General features: G+C 48.9%; 1 protein-coding gene across 3 annotated transcripts in view; it reads left to right on the top strand.

The window, feature by feature from the left end:
• LOC117364704 (UPF0454 protein C12orf49-like) overlaps positions 1–18,332 on the top strand; it is a 41,071-nt gene extending 22,739 nt beyond the window's left edge. For 2 of the 3 annotated variants that reach the window (XM_033954212.1, XM_033954214.1), the window contains exons 3-5: positions 56–207; positions 11,653–11,766; positions 16,406–18,332. In XM_033954212.1, the coding sequence (XP_033810103.1) occupies positions 56–207; positions 11,653–11,766; positions 16,406–16,489 (350 nt within the window). In that variant the 3' untranslated portion in view covers positions 16,490–18,332. The remainder of the gene's footprint in view (positions 1–55; positions 208–11,652; positions 11,767–16,405) is intronic. The other variant, XM_033954215.1, reaches the window with a different exon arrangement.
• Positions 18,333–21,749: the final 3,417 nt, after the last annotated feature.

Raw genomic sequence — 21,749 nt, 5'->3', positions numbered from 1 at the left:
CTAAAGACCTAAGATGCGATTCATTTTATAAATGTGTATTTTCTTTTTATTTCAGGCTATATCTGTGAGCGGAAGGAGCTACTTGCCAATGGCTGCTGTAACACCAATGCAGCAAGTTCCAAGCTATATAGCTGTGAGAGCTGCCTGCCCAATGGCTGCTGCAGCATATATGAATATTGTGTCTCCTGCTGCCTGCAGCCAAACAAGGTGTGGGCATGGCTCATAGAAGGGAATTGTGCAGGTTACTGCAGATCTGCATTGCAAGGAAAATTCCAAAAATCTAAGTAGAAAATGCACACTTCCACAAAAGTACTGGAGCAGTTGGGAGTGCTCTACTAGGACTTTTCAGCTGCACTGAAAGTTTTTGAGAATTTTTTTGACCCTGCTATGATCTTTTCCTAGTAGATGGATTGTAACATTCTGAAAGTATTTACTTAGATTATACTTTAGCAAAATGTTGCATTTACCCTTGGTGTCAAATATTTTTTTATTGATTTTTTCAAGAGAGAACAAATAACAGTATAACTGACCTGCTAAATTCTGCAGTATTTATTAATATTATGGTATGAGTACATAAAGCAGTGATTAATTATATGCTTTTATTGCAATAAATGGAGGAAATGGAAGTGAGAAGCATCTTGGGAAGTAGAAGCCAGTTAGTTTGACCTCTGGTAAGTAAATTAATGGGACCTCTTGTAATACAGAATAGTGAGGTTTCTAGAATCCAGTGGACTGCAGAACCCAAGGCAATATGGTTTCATCAGAGGCAGGTCTTGCTAGGCAAATCTTATTACTTTCTTTGACTAAGTGACCAGAACGTTGGGTAGAGGGAGAGCGTTTAGATGTGGTGTACTTTGATTTTTAGCAAACCTTTCCCAATTTTGCATGGACAACTTATAACTAGAGTGCCTTCGGTATAGGCCTTAAAGTAACTGACTGGGTTAGGAACTGGTTGAATAGAAAGCAAGAAAGGGTAGTAATAAATGAAGTGTAGTCTGGGGAAAGAACCGTCACCAGTAGTTATGGTGCAAGGTTCAGTTCTTTTAACGCAGTGGAAGGGCTTTCCTCTTTGTGTATTATACCAAAACCTGCTGTAAGGTAGACATACCTCTTGGTTATCCCAGGACAAGCAGGCAGCATATTCTCAACATGTGGGTGACGTCATCCATGGACAGCCTCGCAAACAGACTTGCTTAAAGAACTTTCAAAAAGTTTGCGAGTGCTGCACCACATATGTGCGAGTGCCTTCCCGCTGAACATAGGTCGTGCATCTCCTCTGAGGTACCTCAGTTCTCATTTTTCCATGGAGCCAAGAAGCACCTGTTTATCCCAGGACAAGCAGGCAGGTATTCTCACTAGTGGGTGATGTCATCAGACAGAGCCCCGGTACGGACGTCTCACAAGCACGTGTTGCTTGTAGAAACTTAAAGTTTCTAGATGCCCGCACCGCGCATGCGCCGGTGCCCTCCTACCCGGAGATCCGGGCGTGTCTCCTCAGTTCTTTCTTTTCCGCGGAGCTGAGAAGTTCAACTTCATCATGCGCTAGCTGAATTCAGTTAAATTTGCCTTCCTTGTCCGCGTTTTCGCTTTCTTTTAATTACAGTTAACAGTTCTTTTCTTTTCGTAAAAAAAAAAAAAAAAAAGAAGATTATTTCCTCCGGCGGGTCGAACGGGCCGGCCACGTGGCTCAGGCCCACTGGCTTCGACCTCGCGGCGGAGATTTTCCGGCCTATGTCCCGGCCAATCACCGGGGTTAAAAAGTGCAGCAAGTGCCAACGCGCGATTTCACTCACGGACCCTCACTGGCGCTGTTTGCAGTGTTTGGGCCCTGACCACATTCCGAAATCGTGCAGGCCTTGCTCTACCCTTACGGCACGCTCATTCAAGCGGCGTTGCCTATTGTGGGAATCGATGTTCAAGATGGACGCAGCTAAGGATCCCTCAGCCTCCACTTCATCCGATACCTCCCCGGTTCGGGCAAAACCGGCATCGACCCCTCCTGCATCGAGCGTGGTGAAACCGGCATCGCTCGCCCCGACACCATCCACGAGCTCGACGTCGGTGCCTGCCCCGGTCTCCTCGGTTCAGGTACCTCTTCCTTCCACAGTGCCACCAATGGTCATCAAAGTGCCGAAAGCTACTAAGCAGAAGCACTCGGCCTCGAAGGAGCGCGATGTCCGTGCAGGAGGACCCCCTTTCGGTGCGGATCCCTCCTTATCGGCTTCGCTACGGTCCGTGCTGGAAGCTCAATTCGTTGAGCTCATGCAGACCATCGGACCCGGGCTCATCGCTGCCATACAGGGTGACCTCCCGGTACCGATCCAAAGGGGCGGTCCGCCCCCTCCCCCTCCCCCACACCGTTCGACCTCGACAACCGACGAGGACGAACGGGGGAGGGCGGCGATGCCCACGCGGCAAGCCTCGCTTACCGATATGCCGCCATTAGAACCCATTACGCCTCCGCGCCAACATGGGACCAGACCTCCGATCGATACTCGAAGCCCTGGGCATAGTCAGGAAGAGTTCTTCCGTACTCCTTACCAGACTTGGGTAGCATCGCAAGAACCCGCATCGCAAACCCAGTTACGATCCACCGCTTCCAGCCCTATCCACTTGGGGGCCTCGGGAGACCATGCGATGCACAGACGATCCCGATCCCCGTCCCGCCACCGAGACGGGCACCGATCGAGACACTCATCCTGGCACTCCTCACGCCATTCGGAGGTGTCACCGCAGAAAAAACTGCAACGTAGGGGATACTCCTCATCAGAGGTGTCCCCGCCGAGGGGCCCGGAGTACGAGGAGACACCGGTGCCCGATTCTCCTTGTCACTCCCCGATGTCCACGGACCTGGAGGCCTCATCATCCTCCAGCCCGTCCCACAGACCGACGCTGGCGGAACAATTGTCCTTCTCATCATTCCTCCGACAAATGGCGGATGATCTGGATGTGACCCTTGACACGGGCTCCAGATACTCCAAAGAGTATCTGGACACCATGCATTTATCTAACCCTCCAACGGAGTCGCTTCGGCTCCCCTTGCATAAATTACTGGACCAGACCTTCATGCAGTGCTTCGAAACGCCGTATTCCATACCGGCGATCCCCAGCAAACTCGATGCTCGATACCGCATCGTGCACCATAAAGGGTTCGAGGGCCCTCAACCAATCCCTACTGGTCGAGTCCTCCCTTAAACGCTCTCACCCCTCCCAGGTCTACGCCTCTGTACCGCCGGGCCGAGAGGGGAGAACGATGGACAAATTTGGTAGAAAATTCTACCAAAACTCCATGATGGCGTCACGGGTGCTAAACTACAACTTCTTTTTCTCTTCCTATCTGGAGTTCTTCTTGCCGGTGCTCCGCAAGTTCACTCCGTTCATAGACAACCAAGCTCGATTCGAGTTCGAGGAAGTGGTAGCCTCCCTCTCCCAATTACGCCTCCAGCTGATGCAATCCTCCTTCGATGCATTCGAACTCTCGGCACGCGCCGCCGCAAGCGCGGTAGCCATGCGTCGCCTGGCATGGCTCCGTACTATCGATATGGATCCCAACCTACAGGACAGACTCGCCAACGTACCATGCGCTGGAGCTGACCTGTTCGATGAGTCTATCGAAACTGTTACCAAGAAGCTGTCGGATCATGAAAAATCCTTTCAATCCATCCTACGGCCCAAACCCAAACCTCAACAGTCCCGACCTTCCAGGCCACCCCTGATTTACCAGCGGCGTTACATGCCCAGACAAACGCCTGCTGCGAGACAGCCTGCGAAGAGACAACCTCCCCAGAAGTCTCAGCAAAAACTTCAGCCACCGGCTGTACCTAAGGCTCCCCAGCCCTTTTGACGCCCCTCCCGGGAGCATAACCTCGGCCTCTCCCATAGGGGGCCGCCTCCATCTTTTTTACCACCGATGGGAGGCCATAACCACGGACCTATGGGTCCTCTCCATCATAAGAGAAGGATACTCTCTTCAATTCCACCGGGTCCCCCCGGACCATCCTCCAAGAGAGTATCCTTCAAGCTCGACGCAGACCGCCCTTCTTCTTCAGGAAGTCCAAACCTTACTTCAGCTTTTTCTTTTCCTTAATTCTTTATTTTAGTAGTCGCTGTGCGGCGCGTCTCTTTAAAAAAAAGTTTTCTGGTTTTTTCATCGGTTCTTGTCCGGTGGGGCTTGGGCTCAGGCCCTGCCACTGACCCTCGTTTGGCTGCGGCTGTCTTTTTCTATGTTCTGGCCTGTTATGGGCTTCAAAAGGTGTAGCCAGTGTAACCGGGTTATTTCACTCCCCAACCCACACCGTTGGTGTATTAAGTGCTTGGGACCTGAACATTGTCCTGAGTCGTGCCCGTGCTGTGCTACCCTTCAAAAAAGAGCTCTCCGGAGACGTCGGGTTCAGATCCAGCACTCTTTGGTTCTATGGAGCCATCTACAGACAAGGCCTTGACCTCGGTGGCGGCTTCGTTGGCCAAGTCCTCGGCCTTGAACAAGTCATCCTCGTCCGGGAAGACCTTATCTGCTGTGCCTCCTAAGATCTCGTCCTCAGGCAAGTCTGCTCTTCCCTCCGCAGGTATACTAGCCAAGAAGCCTCCAGCTGAGTCTCAGGCAGTCCAGGCAACGAGTGCAGTCGTGCCAGCCTCTACGAGACCTCCTCCGAAGCGTGCCTCCAAAACTAGGGCATACTCGTCCTCGAGGTCACCCTCTGTATAGCGTAATGCTGCACCTTCTAGACCAGAGTCATTGGTCTCGGTGCCTGTCTTCGAGGACATGCCGCAAGCCATTTTGACCAGGCAGCTCACCTCTGTCTTTGCCAAGCTTGCCCCTGCCTCGACCTTGCTTTCTGCAAGCCAGTCTGAGCACCCTGTTGAGGCACAATGAGCAAAACCTGTTAGGTCTCGGCCTTTGTCCTCCAGTGACTCCTCAACTCATCCTTCCAGGTCCGGGTCTCGGGCTACTCAACCTGCTCGAGAGGTGGTGGAGAAGCCTCCATTGAGATCTCATTCGAAGTATCCCAGGACAAGCAGGCATGATATTCTCACATGTGGGTGACGTCATATACGGAGCCCGGCGCGGACAGCTTTTCAAGCAAACTTGATAGAAGTTTCAAGTTTGCACACTGCACCACGCATGTGCGTGCCTTCTCGCCCACTAGAGGGCGCATCCCACCTCGTGGTCCTCAGTTCAAATTTTTCCGCGGAGCAAGAAAGCCCTGTGGATCTGAGCTCCAGTGTTTTTGCCTTCTAGCTGCCGCGTTAGTTTGTTTTTCCATCGAATTAGTTCGCGGTAATGTTTTTTTCTTTTCGGTTCTTTTCAAAAAAAAAAAAAAAAAAAGTATTTCGTTTTCGTCTGGCTCCGGGGGCTCCCGGAAGCCGTGGCGGGGGTCGGTAACGTTCCCGGCCTTCTTCTTTTTCTTCGTGGATGTCCCGTCCTGTTACGGGATTCAAAAAGTGCAGCCGGTGCGAGAGGTTGCTTTCCATCACTGACCCTCACCGGTGGTGCATTGTCTGTCTGGGGCCCGAACATCCGACAGAGTCGTGTGATCGCTGCTCTACCTTCCAAAACAGGGCCCTACGTCGCCGCAAGGCCAGAATGGCGGATTTGTTCGCCGTCGACGCGCCGCCTAAGGCCTCGACGTCGGCCCCGGCTTCGGCCCCGGCCTTGACCTCGGCCTCGGCGTCCTCAGGGGCCTCGGCCTCGCCCCGACCCTCATCCTCGAAGGCGTCGTCAGTGAAGCAAGCCTCGGGTAAGTCCTCTGTTCCATCCCCTTCAGCAAAGAAGCCATCCTCGAGTCAGGCCAAAGCGGGTGGGTCGACCCCGGCCCCGCATCGGACCTCGACTCCGCACACCCCGAGGGAATACTCGAGACCGAGGTCGCCCTCCAGGGAGTGTGCCCCGGACTCGGAACTCCCCACCTTCGTGGGGATTCCAGCCTTCCAGGATCTCCTCCGAGCTCTGATCTCATCGGAGCTATCGGGAGCCCTGGAAGTGTTGCAGCGTGCTGCGGTCCCGGCGGCCTCGACCTCGGCCGGAGCGCCTTCGGTCTCGGAGGCCCCGGCCTCGGCCCCCTCCCCTCGGGAGCCCCGCCTCGGCGACCTCGGTCTCGGGTAATGTGGCCCCCGTTCACCTCGGTCTCTCGGCCCCGCCCCGGACCCTCGACCTCGGGGGAACCCCCATGAGCGGAAGTGTAAGGCCCAAAGAAAAGTTGCGCAGAGTGCGCCGTCTTTCCTCCTCTTCCTCCGGGTCTTCCAGACACGCCTCGCCCTCGACGCGACCTCGGACGGGGCGTCCGATCGAGGAAGTCTAAGCCGGCCCCGAGGCTCGCCTCGGCCGCGACCGTTCCTCGTCGTTCGGGGGCGAGGCGCTGCAGGTGTCGGAGTTGCGCCTCGATAACCCGAGGCTCCTCCGCTCCACCCCATGGGAAAGTCTTCCCGGGCCGCCTCGCCGAGGAAACGGGAGAGTGTCCCACGAACCCCTGGGTCCTCACCCAAGGTTCTGCGAGGAGGATAACTTCTCCTTCCCCCTCGAGGGGCCCTCGAGAGGGGATCCTGGGATTCGGGATCGGTTAGGGATCCTCATTATTCCCATGAGGCCTCCCCCCTCTCCTCGGTGGGGCGGTCGAGAACCCCGTCTCCCCAGGCTAGGCCGTCCTCATTTTCATCCTTCGTTCAGGACATGGCCCAAGCCCTGGGATTGACCAGATGGTATGTTCTCGGTATTCCAAAGAATTTTTGGAAGAACAGGACCTCCCCACTCCTCCTAGAGAGGTGCCTAGACTCCCTCTCAACAGCGTCCTTCTGCAGACATGGCTGAAGAACTTGTCAAACCCTCTTACAGTCACGTCTGTACCTTCAAAAATGGAATCGAAGTATAGAACGATTCCTCCTAAAGGGTTCGATAAGGCGCAGCTCTCACACCAGTCCCTTCTGGTGGAGTCTGCTCTTAAAAAATCACAGCCCTCACGGGTTTCTGCGACGGTTCCACCAGGCAGGGAAGGGCGGACCCTGGACAAGTTTGGCCGTCGCCTCTATTCAAATTCCCTGATGGCCACCAGGGTTCTAAATTACGCCTTCACCTTTTCCTCCTATTTGCGGGGTATGGTGAAGGATCTTCCTCAATATCGAAACTCGTTACCGGACTCCCAAAGAGCAGGATTCGACAAGTTTATGTCCAACCTGTCTCAATTGCGGTTGTACCTATTCCATGCAGTGTACGACGCCTTTGAGCTGGTTTCGAGGGTGTCGGCCCTCGCGGTGGCCATGCGCGCTTGGCCTGGCTTCGCACCCTCGACATGGACCCAAACCTGCAGGAACGCCTGGCAGACTTGCCTTGTGTGGGGTCCGAGTTATTCGACGAGTCATTGGATGCGGCGACCAAACGCTTGTCGGAACAGGAGCGCTCTCTAGCATCCCTGGTCCGCCCCAAACCTAGGCCCCCGCCTCAGAAACCCTTTCGGCCTCCGCCGCGCCGATACCCTCAGAAGTCGACCCGGCTTTCTCGAGACCGCCTCCGAGACGTCCGTCTCAGCGAGGCAGAGGGGGACAAACCCAAGCCCCGGCGCAGGGCCCTTCTAAGCCAGCGCCTTCCTTTTGACGGGCCTGAGCGGACGGGGCGGGTTCCCCTCCGCACTTTCACAGGAACCCCCTTCATATCGGGGGCCGTCTTCGGTCCTTCCGGGAGGCATGGACCGGGATTACCTCAGACGCTTGGGCTGCTCCGGATCGTCTCCGAGGGCTACTCGCTCAACTTTGTGTCCTCGCCGCCGGAGACAGTCCCCCAAGTTTAGTCCCCTGCAACCGTTCGCAGCTACCGACCCTTATAACCGAAGCCAAAGCCCTCTTGAAGCTTCGGGCGGTCGAGCGGTCCCAAGGACCAGTGTGGGGTATCGGGGTTTTACTCCCGCTACTTTTTGGTCCCAAAAAAGACCGGGGACCTGCGCCCCATACTGGACCTCAGGAAGCTCAACAAATTCCTGGCCCGGGAGAAGTCTTCGAATGCTATCTCTCCCGGTTCTGTATCCCCTCTTGGAGGAAGGGGACTGGATGTGCTCCCTCGACCTGAAGGAAGCATACACCCATGTTCGGTGCACCCCGCCTGTCGAAGATTCTTACGATTCCAGGTGGGGGACCTCCACCTCCAGTACGGGGTACTGCCCTTCGGCCTGGCCGCGTCCCACGAGTATTCACGAAGTGCATGGTGGCTGGTGGTTAGCAGCAGCCCTCAGGTCACGTGGACTCCACGTGTTCCCTTACCTGGACGATTGGCTCATCAAAGCCCCCGACCAGGAGGGGTTATCTCAGCGACCCGACAGTCTATTGCCTTCCTGCAAACTCTCGGGTTCGAGATAAACTTTCCAAAGTCTCAGTTGAGGCCGTCGCAGTCTCTTCAATTCATAGGTGCGGTGCTGGACACGGTTGCGCCTACGCTCCTACCTGCCGACCCAGCGGTTTGGAAGCCTTGGTACGGATGAGCCACCAAGGTCTCTCAACTGTCAAGGGTGTCGGCCAAGCGCATGATGATGCTGCTGGGCCATATGGCCTCGACGGTACATGTCACGCCGTTTGCGAGGCTACATCTGAGGATCCCTCAGTGGACCCTAGCGTCCCAGTGGCGTCAGGAGTGCGACCCGGTTGTCTCGCCTCATTTCGGTGACTCCGCCCTTGCGGAAATCGCTGCGTTGGTGGACAGACTCTTCAAATCTGTCCATGGGGCTATTGTTCCGCACTCCGCCTTTTCGCAAGGTCCTGACCACGGACTCCTCGGAGTACGCGTGGGGAGCCCACCTCGACGGTCCTTCGCACGCAGGGCCTGTGGTCGGCAGAAGACCGTCAGTGTCATATCAACGTGCTAGAGCTGCGGGCCATCTTCCTAGCAACTTCGAGCCTTCGTTCACATATTGCAGGACCAGGTGGTCCTCGTCCGCACGGACAATCAGGTGGCAATGTATTATGTGAACAAGCAGGGAGGAACGGGGTCATGGCCCCTCTGCCTCCGAAGCTCTTCGCCTCTGGGAGTGGGCGGCCTCCCGGAACATCTTCCTCCGGGCGGTCTACATCCAAGGAGAACGGAATTGCCTGGCGGACAAACTCAGTCGACTTCTGCAACCGCACGAGTGGACTCTACACTCAGCAGTTCTACGCGAGGTTTTCGCTCGCTGGGGAACGCCACAGGTGGATCTGTTTGCCTCTCCGGAGACACACAAACTACCACTATATTGTTCTCGGATGTACTCGCAGGACCGTCTGGAAGCGGATGCCTTCCTACTCGACTGGGAAGGGAGGTTCCTGTATGCATTCCCTCCGTTCCCTCTGATCATGCGAACGTTGGTACACCTAAAATCGTCCACGGCCACGATGATTCTCATAGCACCTCGGTGGCCGCGGTCAGCACTGGTTCTCCCTGCTGCTCCAGCTCAGTGCCAGGGAGCCTCTTCCCCTGCCTGTCTCTCCTTCTCTGCTGTCTCAGAGTCAAGGATCCATGTTACATCCCAATCTGCAGTCATTGCACCTGACAGCCTGGTTTCTTGTTCCCTGACTCCTCCGGACCTGTCTCAATCGGTGAAGGAGGTGTTGGAAGCCTCCCGCAAGATCTCGACGAGGCTTTGCTATGCGCAGAAATGGACCAGGTTTTCCACCTGGTGTTCGTCTTTTCACCTGGATCCGGTATCAGTTCCGGTATCCTCGGTTTTAGAATATTTATTTCATTTGTCGCGCTCCGGCTTGAAAACCACTTCGGTGCGGGTTCATCTCAGTGCGATTTCTGCTTTCCACCAACCTCTGGAGGGACGCCCTCTGTCACTCCATCCCTTGGTGACACGCTTCATGAAAGGGTTACTCAGGGTTTGCCCCCCTCTTAAGCCTCCGTCTGTCGTGTGGAACTTGAATGTAGTTCTGGCTCAACTGATGAAACCCCCTTTTGAGCCACTCAACAAGTCCCTCTTGAAATTTCTGACTTGGAAGGCGGTGTTTCTGATTGCCCTCACCTCCGCCAGGCGGATTGGGGAGTTGCAAGCCTTGGTTGCGGACCCTCCTTTCACTGTCTTTCATCACGACAAGGTGGTTCTCCGCACCCCATCCTAAGTTTTTACCTAAAGTTGTTTCTGACTTCACCTCAATCAGTCCATTGTCCTTCCCTGTGTTCTTCCCGAAGCCCCACTCCCATCCTGGCGAGACGGCGCTTCACACGCTTGACTGTAAGAGGGCGTTGGCATATTATCTTCAACGCAACCGGGTCTCATCGGAAGGTCCCTCAATTGTTTTTGTCCTTCGATCCCAATCGATTAGGGCATTCCAGTTTCCAAGCGCACTCTGTCTAACTGGTGGCCGCTTGCATTTCCTTTTGCTACGCTCAGGCTGGCCTTCCTCCCCGGGTCGAGTCACGGGGCACAAGGTCCGGAGCAATGGCAGCTTCGATAGCCCTTTCTCCGATCCACTCCGATGGAGGAATATGTAGGCTGCCACTTGGTCTTCGGTTCATACATTCACCTCTCATTACTGTCTGGACCACTCTATCCAGGAGTGACGGCCCCGGTTTGGCCAGTCAGTTTTACAAAATCTGTTTTTCCTAAATTGCCATCCTCCCACCTGCCCTGTTTTGGTTAGCTTGCATTCCTCGTCATCGAGGCTCTTGCCTTCGAAGAAGGATAAGGAGTCTTCTCTACCTTGTTCTTCAAGGCCCATCGAGACCCTTTCAAAAACCAGGCATAGGTCTCAAACTCTGAAGCTTTCAACGCCTCGTGCTTCTCTATCTCGAGGCTCGTCTAGGGACAGCAGGCAGATATTCTCACAAACCACCCACATCCCTTGGCTTCTTAGCTAGCTATCTGAACTGAGGTACCTCAGAGGAGACGCACGACCTACGTTCGGCGGGAGGGCACTCGTGCATGCGCGGTGCTGCACTTGTGAACTTTTTGAAAGTTCTTCAAGTAAGTCTGCTTGCGAGGCTGTCCGCTATGGAGCTCCGTGGATGACGTCACCCACATGTTGAGAATATTTGCCTGCTGTCCCTGGATAACAACTGTTACAGTAAGTAACTGTGCTTTTGGGTAACATGAGGAAGTACCTAGTGAAGCTTGAATGGCCCAGGATCATGCAATTGGGCTACAAAACACTGAGGGAGAAATATAGTGGGGAGTGACACAGTTTTGTATTTTTGTGCACAAAAGAAAAGTAGGACTTGGGGTGATTATTATAAATTGCAAGTGGCCACCAGAGGCTTGTTTATTAGTAGAGAGTATGGCTTATGTAGGTCACAATAAGGGCTCCTTTTACAAAGGTGCGCTAGCGTTTTTAGCGCACGCACCGGATTAGCACGTGCTAGCTGAAAAATTACTGCCTGCTTAAAAGGAGGCGGTAGTGGCTAGCGTGTGTGGCAGTTTAGCGCGCACTATTCCGCACGTTAAGGCCGTAACACACCTTTGTAAAAGGAGCCCTAACTGTCAGGGTAAGAAGCAGGAATTTAAATCCCAGATTGGTGATTTCCAGCCACTTATTCTATCATTAGGCCCTTCCTCCCTCTACATCCCTCTTCTAAAATCCAGCTGCTTTTCTGATTTATCTTTTTTTTGCCCTTTGGAGATTGAGTGAATGTCATTCTAGGACATTGCAGCGCTGAATTCTGTTAGTTTTTCATGGAGCATTTTTTTGTTGTTGTGTCTGCAGCAGCTTCTATTGGAACGGTTTCTGAATCGGGCAGCCGCTGCCTTCCAGAATCTCTTCTTGGCAGTGGAGGATCATTTTGAGCTGTGTTTGGCCAAATGCCGAACCTCATCACAGGTCAGGGACTGAGTAACTCTATAACCTAACTAATATATGGAATGCATTAGGCCTCCTGAAAATAGCCTCTTCAAAATGAGGTTTGTTTAGGGGTTTTTTTTCTTTGTCTTAACTATTAAACACTGATTATCCATTAAGCACTTTTATTTTAAATGCTAGAAAACACCACATCTCCTAATACCCTTCCCCTTGCTTATCTTGTATCTTCCATTCAGGTTTTTGTTCATTTTTTGTGTTAATGACTCCTAAGTGACTCAGCAATAGTATTTGATATGAGAACACAGAAACACTTTTTTTTTGTGCTATCAAACAATCCTAATTCTAGTGCAATAGGTGTGTCATTCTGGATGGACGGGTTATATCCCAGTGCTTATGAGCTGTGCAGAAGGAATCCACTCTGTTTTTTTAATTCCTCCTTCACAGAGGGCTATGCTGCCCCCGTCCCCTATAGATTTTTCCTTCACGCAAGCCAGAAGGAATGTTTTCTGCTCTGCTTTGTTCTTTATTTTTCTTCACGGCTTGCCTTGCAGAAACTGCCGAAGGTTATGCAAGGACAAGCAGTACGCATTTTCTCAGACAATTCTACTTTGGTAGCCTATGTCAGTTGCCAGGGAGGCACCAAGAGTGCCTAGCTGGGTCTGGAAGCCCGCTTACTGTTCAAGTGGGTGGAGCTTCATCTTCAGACGTGCTCAGCAGCGCATGTAGCAGGAATTGAGTGTCCAAGCCATTTACCTCAACAAACAGACCTTGGATCTGGGCAAGTGGTTGCTGTCTGCAACAGCTTTACAAGCCCCACTGTTCGTCACTGGGGTTGCCCAATATTCAGTCTCATGGCAACAGCACAAAACAAGAAGGCGGACAGATTCTTTAGTTGAAGGTCTGAGCCCAGAAGCACATGTCTAGACGCTCTAGTCCAGCTGTGGCTGCAGAGCAAGCTATTGTACACATTCTCTCCGATGCCCAAAATAGGGAGGATCCTCCACAGGATTGCAAACCATCAGTGAAACGGCATTCTCATGGCCCAGGATTGGTCGTGAAGACCGTCATATGCAGACCTAGTTCGTCTTCAGATAGGACCCAGTCTCAAACTACGAGTGTTCCAGACCTCCTTTCTCAGGGACCAGTGGTCATAAAAGATTGATTGCTTTGCTCTTACAGCATGACTCTTGAGCACGAGACGTTAGCACGCAAGGTTTGCCTTACCTTAGCTCTTATGTTTAATGCACTGTGCTGAAATGCCATTGACCAAAAAGAGGAACATGGCCACCACATTCTCATTGCTCTAAAATTCAAAAGGAAAGAGCAGCCCCCTAACATCATAAGGGAAATCCCGAATCTCATTGGATGAAAGAGTTCACTGCAAAAATCAGAATCACTGATAGGCTTGGCGCTCAAAAAGCCCCCACTGAGGGGTTTAAAGTATTTGTTAATCTCAAAGCTATGCAATTTAATCAAAAAAATAAATATCACTTGAGGGGAATCATGAAAAGTCCCCCCTGCACTTTGTTCTTTATGACAGCGACATTTGGTTTAAATCTTGGTATTGAAATCTAGAAGCACTTTTAATCCACTACAGCCAACCATTCTGCTTCCTCATTCAGGCCGTGCAGGGCTAAATTCCTTTTTGTAAGAATGATTTATATAAGAAAAATTAAATAATGAATAGGAATGAAAGGTAAGACATTAAAGGAATAGGGATCAATGAGGATTGCAGCCTTATCATGTTATACTACTCGATTGGCAGTCTGAAGATCCCAAAAATCGCTACATTGTCTACAATCTTTGTATTGTCTACTATTTTTGCATTCAAAGTAATAATATATCCTAGAAATAAGCAGTGGATTTCCCCAAGCCATATCAATAGTGGCCTATGGATGTCTCTTTTAGGAAATTATCCAAACCTTTTTTAAACCCCGCTAACTGATTTCACCACATTCTACAGCAACGAATTCCAGAATTTAATTACATGTTGTGTGAAGAAATATTTTCTCCAGTTTGTTTTAAATCTACTACTTAGTAGCTTCATCGCATGCCCCTCCTAATATTTTTGGAAAGAGTGAACAAACAATTCTTATCTACCCTTTCCACTCCACTCATTATTTTATAGACCTCTTTCGTGTCACCCCTGAGCTGTCTTTTCTCCAAGCTGAAGAACCCTAGCCGCTTTAAGTTGTCCCATACCTTTTATCATTTTTGTCACCTTTCTGTGTACTTTTTCTGATTCTGCTATATCTTTTTAAAGATAAGGTGACCAGAACTGTACCAGATAGAGCCGTAAGGCTGTTTCGTCAGCATTTGTTTGTGGCAAACGGTCCTCTGTTTCCGTAAAGGCGCAATTGACTAGAACATAAGAATTGCCGCTGCTGGGTCAGACCAGTGGTCCATCATGCCAAGCAGTCCGCTCATGCGGACTGCTTTGGCCAAAGACCAGCGCCCTAACTGAGACTAGCCCTACCAGCATACGTCCTTGTTCAGCGTGGCTTTGTCATGGGCAGAAGCTCAGATAGTCTCCCCCAATGAGATGTGTAGGGCAGAGACTTGTTCCACTCTACTTACATTCTCTTAAGTTTTACAGAGTGGTTGTGGCGGCCAGGGAGGACTCCACGTTTGGGTCCTCAGTGTTATGAGCCAGCGCAGTGGTCCTACCCTAGATTTCTGGGATTGCTTTTGTATGTCCCATCTGTCCAGAAGGATATACCTATTGCAGTAGAAAAAGAGATTAGGTTCTTACCTTGCTAATATCTTTTCTAGTAGATACTTGTGTCATTCTGGACCCCTGCTTTGTCATCTTCTGTGCCTGCCTACTGTCTCACTCAGAATGTTCATATCCAAACCTGACAGTTGGATACCAGTCTGACCTTAGGGGTATTATTTGAGCTCCATAAATGTATGTTTGGCATGCTTGTTGCGTTGTTTTGATTGTTATTTTTGAACAGAACAAACTTGATCTTCAGGAAGTTTCCCCATACCCATCCTTCACATCTGTTTCTAGAAGGGGCTATTGCCTACTTTGGAACTTAACTGTAGGGGCCAACAGAGCCCTTTAGAAATAGGAGGGATTCAAAAACTGGAGGGGATTCTTTCTGCACAGTTCATGGGCATTGGGATATAACCTGTCTATCCAGAATGACACACCTATCTACTAGAAAAGATATTACTAGCAAGGTAAGAATATAATCTCTCTTTAGCTTGTATACAAAATACCTAATTCTTTAGCATACCTCTAGACTGGCACAGAAACGGATGGTTTACACTCATCCACCAGCAGGTGGAGACTGAGATGTTGACTTTTGGCTTTTGTATAAGTGGGCTATGCAGTCCCATCTACAATTAGTCTGTTCTCAGTCTCCAGCAGGTAGAGGTGGCAAGCCTGTGCAGTCTTTCCTTTGGTTAGTATAGGGCCTGTTGGATTGGATTAGTGGTTGTCGAATCCCTGTTTGTGGGTGTCGGATTGAGCTTGGGGAACCCTTTCAGGGGTCCGTCCAACCTCGGGGGCGCCATATTTGACTGGTCGAGTCCCTCCCCCCATTTCCCCCACCTCCCCCAAATTTTTTACCTTAGAGGTGCCTTAGCTGTAAACCTTTCCACTGTTCAGGCAAGGCATATAGTTTTGAGAGCCAGTGGGGTCTGCTCTCTTGTTCAGTAAAGTTGTTTAAAAAAAAACATCCTGAGGCAATGCCAATCTGAAAGGAAGCTTTAAATTAGCTTTAATTGTTAACTGGCACTTTTGTTTTTCCTCCTAGGCAGTTATTGCAATGAACATATTTAACAAGCTTATAAAGTACTCATTATGCTCCAGGCATGCAGTTGATGCATCCGGTCTGTGTACAAAGTGCTCTGGTTGCTGTGAAGGAGAATCCTCGTTGGCTTCGGGTTCCCCCGAGCAGGGGAAGCGCGGGCTTCCCCTACTGCCCACACAAGGATTTCCCCAGCCGCCAATGGTCAGGGAAATAAGGTTTCCCTTACCACTGATAGTGCTGTGGACTCCCTTACCGCTATAGCTACTGCAGCCGGCTCTTTTGCTTTGGTGGCTGGGTCTGTTCAGGCCTCTTTGCTGCAGCAGGCCCCGGGTGAGATTTTTTTCAGTGGGCTTTTTGGCGGGAAGCTCCGCCATTTTGTCTGTGGCCTCGGGTGACCTTCCCTCCTGTCTTAGAGAGACAAGAACAGGTTTTAAATGTTTCTCCTGCTTCTGCAGTGAGTGCTTCCTTGCCGTCCAGTTGGGGGGGGGGGTGTGCTTCTGATTTTTGTTTTAGCTATGTACAAGGCTTACTTACAGGCAGCTGGTGGGCTTGTTTCTTCCCCGGGGGTCTCTAGTTTTTCCGGGGGGGCTTTTACCTTTCCCGTCTGCCTCCATTCAGCCCCCCTCGGCGTCAGCTCCTTCCCAGTCCGTCCGTCTCAGTGCTTTGCACATAGTTTCAAAAAAGAAGCAACACTATATTATAACAGTAGGACTGTAAAGCCCTTTTGCTCTTAGGAAAGGGAGAACAGGACAGGCCAAAGGTTTGTTTTGTTTTTTAGAGCTTTCTTCTGTCCTTTGAGATAAGAACACATGCATTAATGGAGCTTTCAACTGCTTCATTTCAGAATATTAGAGTTACAGTATTTTTCTAGTTTACTTTTTTAATCCTTCTCTCAACAGAGTGTTCAACATGAAAATACTTATCGTAACCCGATGGCCAAGTACTGCTATGGTGAGAATCCTCCGGAGTTGCTCCCGCTATGAACATTTTATATACAAAGGACCAGAGATTCAGCTCCACTTTGGACCCGAGTGATTGATTTGCAGCGTTGTGATCACTTTTTTAAAGTCCATACTCATTCATTTTTGTGTTTTTCTGTATCAGACTTGAACCACCCCTTTTATTTATTGACATTTTTCCATCCCATGCAATTTTTTAAAATTTGGACAGCGATTACCTTGTGTATGTGTGTGTTTTTTAAATCAACCAATAAACTTCTATCATGTCTATAAATACCATTATTGCTAAAAACTACAGAATAGGAATTATCCAGAGACAGAACAGCCATGTAAACACACAAATAAATAAAGGAACCAATACTCTTGCCTACTGACTTTGAACTTGGAGACTTTGCCATTCCTCTGCCCCTGTTGCAGTTAATGAAAGCTTATGGTGGTTGCTTCAGCCTTGTACAGTATGTAAAAATATTTTAATTCATTCAGAAGTTTGCTATACTGTCTTTTATAATAATTATAGCAACACAGTTTACAATTGAAAAATAGAGGGGGGAAAGGTGAATGGGAAAAAGAGTACAGACTGAGAAAATCAGCTTATGGCATTTAAAATTTTGGATAGAACAAGTTATTTTAATATTAAGGTTTGGGAGTATCTAGATGTGGCGAGGGCTAAACAGTCACGTAGATTGTTTTTTGCTTGTTAGAGAAAAGGTTTTCCAAATTGGAGCTCACTTTTTCCTTACAAATGTGTCATATGATATAATAAGCTAAAACAATTTTTTTTAACAATCTCAACTTCCTCTTGTTTAAGCATTTATTTCTTGCCCTTTCCCAAGACATGTTACATTCAGATACAGTAGGTATTTTCCCTATTTCTATCAACAGTCTAAACCCCTCTTTTACAAGGTGTGCTATGCTTTTTAGTGCGCCTTTGTAAAAGAGGACCTAAGTTTCTAGTAAGAGCCCCATTCTGACCTCATCACTGGAAGTCTTAGATGAAACCTGCTCTTGAGATTCCAGTAGTATCTGAAATAGTTATGTAGCAGGGTTTTTGAGTATGCAGTTTTGGGTGATTACTTCAATATTTGTTTAGCTTTCCTGTGATTCACTTTGATTGATTTTGTCACTATTACTGGACTTACAGAGCTAGATTTCTTTTGTCTGTGTGTTGTTTTTCAGAAATTATTCCTTTGTTTTCTTAATAGTTTCTCCATTACTTTATAAGTGTTATGCTAATTTTAAGTAACTTGGCAAAGGGCAGATTCACTATTTTATGGAAACTAAGTACTGTAAAAAAATATTTTAACATGGTGTCCTTTAGTTCAATCCACCATCCTATCCACCTTAGATTATTGTAATATCACATATCTAGGGTCAACCAAGAAAACACTACAAAGACTTCACCTGGTTCAAAATGCTGCTGTACGTTTGATCTTTGGACTGAAAAAAGTTTGACCATATAACTCCTTTTTACATGCAACTCCATTGGCTTCCTTTTGAAGCTAGCGTAATTTTTTAATTCAGCTGCTTCTGCTATAAAGCTATCTTTGGATTACTACCATCATGCTTATCTTCCCAATTAAATCCTTTCACATCAAACAAGAACACAAGAAACTCAGGCATGTTCATGTACCCTACTCCGAAAGCCTACCGTTATAAAAGTTTTTTAGACAAAACTCTAGCCTTTCAAGCGGGGAGAATGAACTCTTGGATGTGTTCACTGATTGCCCATTCCCAATCTTACTATGAGTTTAGAAAATCACTGAAAACCTATCTGTTTGGTAAATTTATGTGATGACTTTGCTTTGTATCACTCTACATTGTATCATGTTATATTTTATTGTATTGTATAGCATTGAATTCTACTGATTCCTATTGTATCTTGCATCTTCGCTGATATGCCTCAGTTCTCTTGCTGTGAACCGCCTGGATCTTCTGGTTGGGCGGTATATAAGAAATAAAATTATTATTATTATTAAACCTACTGATCCTGTAACGATGATCGCAAAACCAGTTTTACTGATTTTGCGATTGTTCCCTAACCCGATTCACTAAACTGCTGCCCGATCCACCCATGCAAATGAGTAAAACCCCATGCAAAATAGCCAAGCGATTGATTCAGTAACAATTGCTTGGCTATTTTGCATTGGGTTTTACTATTGTCAAACCCAACTGCTGCAGGTCTGCTTGCAAAATATCAGCCTGATTTAAAAAAAAAAAAAAAAAAAATTAAGCCCCCAACAAAGTTCTCCTCCTCCCGAACCCCCCCAAAAATGCCCCCCCCCCAATGCTGCTGCTGCCACTCCCTCCTGCCATTGGAAACCCCCCCCCCACAACTTCAATATGGCAGAAGGGATGCCAACTCCCAACAACCAGAAATTCACCCCTCCCTCCCCCCGGCCGACATCAAACTAATATGGCAGGAGGGATGCCAACTCTCTCCTGTCAGAACCGTCCCCCCCCCCCTTGTGATGCACGGGGAGAGGCCTAAGTCCCTGATTGGATCAGACGCCTCGGGCTCCTCCCTTGGGAGGGCCCTTAGGCACTTCCGGTACCTGTAAATTGGGAGCAGGAGGGGTGCTCAGTCCTTCCTGCTCCTCCGGGCTCCAGCGATGCAATCAGTGCCTTACGCTCTGACCCAGTGCATCGTGTGATCCACGGGGAGAGCCTAAGGCCCTGATTGGCTCAGGCGCCTTGGGCTCCTCCCTATTGTCAGGGCTGCTTCGACTCAATCACTCACTGAGCGATTGAGTCGGGAGTTTGCATTCAAATCATTTGCATGTCAGAACAGCTCCTGATTAGTGTAGCCTGACTTCAGTACCAGAAAGAGGTGGTCAGAAAATACCGCAAATGATTTTCAGCACCCCAGCCCTCTCCTGCCTTCGATTAGCCCCTTAAACTGCATTTGTAGTTTTTCAAAATTTGTGGGTGTTCCTGGAACGGAACCGCTGCGAATTTCGGGGAAGTACTGTATAGCAAATAAGAAAAAATGCACTGTGTTAAGTTGACTCAAAGCAGGAGTGTGAAATAGACAGAAGGCATAAATTCTCATGTATGAATATTAGTCATATGATTGGCCAAGTATGCGAGAAAACCCTTAAAAAAGCTTTGCGTCACATGAACATGGAAGAGGATTTGATGTGGCTGCTGCTGCTTTGTTAGCTGTGGTGCTGTTGGTATTCCTGACATGCCCGCACTTGGCCTTTCCTGCTGCTTTGATATACACAAAAGGAATGGGGAAACATACTTGAACTTCGTAAGGGAGTGTGGCAGGCAGTTTTAGTCATGATTACCCCCTCTCCTTTTTTTGTATAAAAATAGCCTAATTCTTTATAGATGCTGAACAGATGCTGAATAGATCTCACCCTACAGCACACACTAATTGGAAATTTTTCCCTACATGTACTCTACAGCTTCATAAGAACATAAGAATTGCTGCTGTTGGGTCAGACCAGTGGTCCATCGTGCCCAGCAGTCCGCTCCCGCGGCAGCCCTTAGATCATAGACCAGTGCCCTAACTGAGTCTAGCCTTACCTGCATACATTTTGGTTCAGCAGGAACTTGTCTAACTGTCTTGAATCCCTGGAGGTTGTTTTCCCCTATAACAGCCACCGGAAGAGCGTTTCAGATTTCTACCACTCTCTGGGTGAAGAAGAACTTCCTTACATTTGTACGGAATCTTAACTTAGAGAGTGCCTTCTTGTTCTCTCTACCTTGGATAGGGTGAACAACATGTCTTTATCTACCAAGTCTATTCCCTTCATTATCTTGAACGTTTCAATCATGTCCCCTCTCAATCTCCTCTTTTCAAGGGAGAAGAAGCCCAGTTTCTCTACCCTCTCACTGTATGGCAACTCTTCCAGCCCTTTAACCATTTTAGTCATGTTCTCTGGACTCTTTCGAGTAGTACTATGTCCTTCTTCATGTACGGCGACAAGTGCTGGATGCAGTATTCCAGGTGGGGGTGTACCATGGCCCAGTACAGTGGCATGATAACCTTCAATCTATTTGTGATCCTCTTAATCATTCCTAGCATTCTTTTCGCCGCCGCCGCCACATATTACGCAGATAACTTCATTGACTTGTCGACCAGTACTTCCAAGTCTCTTTCCTGAGGGGTCTCTCCGAGTACTGCACCGGACATCCTATATTCATGTATAAGTTTTTTGTTACCGACATGCATCACCTTACACTTATCCACGTTAAACCTCATTTGCCATGTTGTGGCCCATTTCTCGAGCATATTTATGTCACTTTGCAGATTTTCGTAATCCTTCTGCATCTTCACAACTCTGAATAACTTTGTATCCCCAAATTTAATCACCTCGCTCGTCGTACCAATTTCCAGGTTGTTTATAAATATGTTGAAGAGCATGGGCCCAAGCACCGAACCCTGCGGCACTCCTCTCGTGATGCTTTTCCAGTCCGAGTATTGTCCATTTACGCCCACTCTGTTTCCTATCTGCCAACCAGTTTTTAATCTACGTGAGTATTTCACCCTCAATTCCATGGCTCGCAATTTTTCAAAGTAATCGTTCATGCGGGACCTTGTCGAACATCTTCTGAAAATCCAGATATACAGTGTCGACCAGGTCACTCTTGTCTATCTGCCTGTTTATTCCCTCAAAGAAGTGCAGCAAGTTCGTCAAGCAAGATCTTTCTTTGCTGAAACCGTGCTGGCTGGTCCTCATCAGATTGTATCTGATCAATGATGCAATCCTTTTCAGTGCCTCTCCCATCTTTCCCAGTACCAAGGTCAAACTCACCAGTCTGTAGTTTCCCGGATATCTCCTCGAACCTTTCTTGAAGATTGGCGTAACATTCGCCACATTCCAGTCTTCCGGAATCTTTCCTGATTCAATCGACAGATTGGCTATTAGTTGAAGCAGTTCAGCTATAACCCCTTTCAGTTCCTTGATCACCCTCTGATGGATGCAATCTGGTCCCAGGGATTTATCGTTTTTAAGCCTATCAATCTGCTGCATACCTCTTCTAGACTGACCGTCAAGTCAACCCTGTCATGCATAAGAATACAGTGGCATCTTAAGCCACAGGATTATTCTCGTTGGAAGAAAGGGCAAAGAGGAGACATGAAGGCATGTTTCAATATCTCTGTGGCATAAATGCACAGGAGGTGAGTCTTAAATTGAAAGGAAGCTCTGAACTTAGGGGGCCTAGGATGAAGATGAAAGGAAACCAGACAGAAAAATAACCTGAGGAAATACTTATTCTAGTGTAATAGATAAGTCATTCTGGATGGACAGGTGCCTAGTGCTTGTGAGCCATG

Source organism: Geotrypetes seraphini, chromosome 8 (assembly GCF_902459505.1).
Source record: "Geotrypetes seraphini chromosome 8, aGeoSer1.1, whole genome shotgun sequence".
Taxonomy (NCBI): Eukaryota; Metazoa; Chordata; class Amphibia; order Gymnophiona; family Dermophiidae; genus Geotrypetes; species Geotrypetes seraphini.
The sequence above is the reverse complement of the archived record's forward strand: the minus strand, read 5'-3'. Positions and strand labels throughout refer to the sequence as shown.